General features: G+C 50.2%; 1 protein-coding gene across 4 annotated transcripts in view; it reads right to left on the reverse strand.

The window, feature by feature from the left end:
• The window catches only part of LOC143027708 (zinc finger protein basonuclin-2-like), a 325526-nt gene extending 323917 nt beyond the window's left edge, over window positions 1–1609 (reverse strand). For 3 of the 4 annotated variants that reach the window (XM_076189176.1, XM_076189173.1, XM_076189172.1), the window contains exon 1: window positions 1110–1609. Coding sequence is in view for 2 of the 4 variants with exons in the window: in XM_076189173.1 (XP_076045288.1) it covers window positions 1110–1173 (64 nt within the window). In the remaining 2 variants the exon portion in view is untranslated. The remainder of the gene's footprint in view (window positions 1–1109) is intronic. The other variant, XM_076189174.1, reaches the window with a different exon arrangement.
• Between the last annotated feature and the right edge of the window lie 848 nt (window positions 1610–2457).

Consider the following 2457-nt stretch of genomic DNA (forward strand, 5'->3'; position numbering starts at 1 on the left):
ATAATAACGAAGAGTTGTACTGTAACGAGGTAGTTTTCCGCATTTTTGAAGAGTCATTCCGTGATACACGAACCTAAGTATCTATGCAGGACAATCCTACAACAAGCGGCACTGACCACATTTTCACACATATTTATTCTAGTTTCATATTCATTATTTACTTTTTATTATTACTCATATTGCCTTGGTTTGTTTGCTTATAAGTTATTATAACTTCTTTGAAGTTTTCTGATTTCTTCTGTATTGTCTATATTATCTTTGCTCACTGTAGCTTATCGATGAATTTAGTTCCACAATTGCTGTAATCTGTAGTTATCGTACTTCTCTTGCTCCGTTTATTACAGCCATTAATAACAATAATATGATCTAAAACGCGTAAACACGGACTCGCACATGGGCAAAACAACAATAACAAAAATAAGAAAATATAAATGCAAGAGATCTCTAGTTGGCCTATTGCGAACCACGTTCGTTTAATGTAAAACCACCAATTACAATTCTCTTCTTCTTAGGCATTCCGGAATTCTGGCTTTGGAAAACAACTGAACCTGATTGATATTTGACAGTGTCTCGAATGCCACATTATACATCAACGAAGACAAACACTCTCTTAGCCGGTGATGATCTTGTATACAGAAAAGCGTATGATAAGTAAGGAGTGTGTGCGCGTATATCTCTGCTTGCGTGTATTTGCGTGCGTGTCATATTTATCATGTGAAAATACACATCGCACGTGTTTTACTCGTGTGTATGTGTATATGTGTTTGTGTTTGCATGTGCGTTTTTTGTAAGTATGCGTATGTTTATGTGTGTGCCAGTTTGTGTATGTGTGTTTGTGTTTGTGTGTGTGTGTGTGTGTGTGTGTGTGTGTGTGTGTGTGTGTGTGTGTGTGTGTGTGTGTGTGTGTGTGTGTGCATGTGTATGTGTGTGTGTGATCGCGCGTGCACACGTGCGCATACGCAAAGTTTAGTTTCATTACACGTGTTTAACATTTACCAGTATACACGTATATATGTTTCCATGCTGGCGTGTGTAAAAGGAGACACTACGAGCTACATGCACACGAACACTTCACAAGGGACAATTCGACGGATAAGGGTTCGTCTTACCTTGTTCGTGTGTATCCGACTTAAATTTATCCGTCTCGTTCGCCTTAGTTTCAACTCCTAACATCTTGGTGCTTGTCTCTTGTCCGGGAGTTTTCGCATTCCTGCAAGTGCGGGTTCCTTCCTTCCTGCCTTTCTTGCTGACTTGTCACTTGCAGCGAAGCTCCTACATAACACACACACACTTCACGTATGCACGTCACGTCACGATCAGCCTTTGTCACTCCGCGTTACGTCACAATACGTCAAACGTTGCTTTGCCGCTCGGCGTCACGAGGACATAGTTGTCAACCTCGGGGGCTGAGCAAGTAGGTGGAGGAGGAAGAGGAGAAGTAGGAGGAGGAGCAGGAGTAGGAGGAGGAAGAGGAGGTGGACGACGAAGATGACACCGACGACGACGTCTGCCTCCTCAAGTGCGAGATTTCGTCCTCTCACTTTCTCTCTCTTTCCCTCTTCTCTCTCTCTCCTTCTCTCTCTCTTTCTCTCTTACTCTTTTATCTCACTGTACGACTATTCTCCGTCACCACATAACGAGATCACTAGAGCTTCATCCAACTTTTGACTTCGATAAGAATCCTGTTGCCACCTTAGGTGTTGCCAGGCAGCTGCTAGCGTGGGTTGTCTCTGAGCTGCTCCTACTCCTGCTGTTGCTCCTGCTCCTGCTCCTGCTGCTGCTACTGTTGTTGGCGCCAGGGACAGTGGGCACTGCGCGCGACTAAGGTCGCAGCTGCGACACGCAGGAGACGCGGTGCGTCTCGTCTCGCCTGCCGCCACCGCCGCCGCCGCCGCCGTCGCCTCCGTCGCCGTCAATCTCTCCTGGCCGCCACCGACGTCTCCGTCGCCGCCGCCGACCTCGTCCGCCGACGCTGTGTCGACCGCCAACAGCCACTGATGAGCACCACCGACAACCACAGACAGCGAGACAGACACTCCGGTCACGCTGTCCTCGTTCGTCGCACTTCGGGAGTACGCGAGACGCGTTGGGCGGACCGCCGTCACCACCACCGACACCGCCGCCGCCGCCGCCGCCGCCGCCTCCGCCACCACCGTCGTCACACACGCTAACACCACCTCGTCGTGGCAGGGCCTACCTCCAACAGGCCCTTCCCGGGGCGAGCTTTCTTTCAGGGCACACGGAGGGTCCGCAGCATCGCCACCCTTCCTTCCTAGGCCAGACAGCATCTACGTCCGCCGTGCACAACGTCTTAGGTCAAACTCTGAGGTCGGGGTCGGTAAGGGTTGTTTCTGCGTCCGCCGGCCCCGCCCCGACCCCAAGTCCCGCCTTCCATGGGTGGAGCCAAAAGGCGCGGGCTCCGCCTCCTCTTCATCGCTCGCCCCGTCCGCTCACTAG

The sequence above is a fragment of the Oratosquilla oratoria genome, chromosome 8, assembly GCF_046742065.1.
Source record: "Oratosquilla oratoria isolate Oo_2021 chromosome 8, ASM4674206v1, whole genome shotgun sequence".
Lineage (NCBI taxonomy): Eukaryota > Metazoa > Arthropoda > Malacostraca > Stomatopoda > Squillidae > Oratosquilla > Oratosquilla oratoria.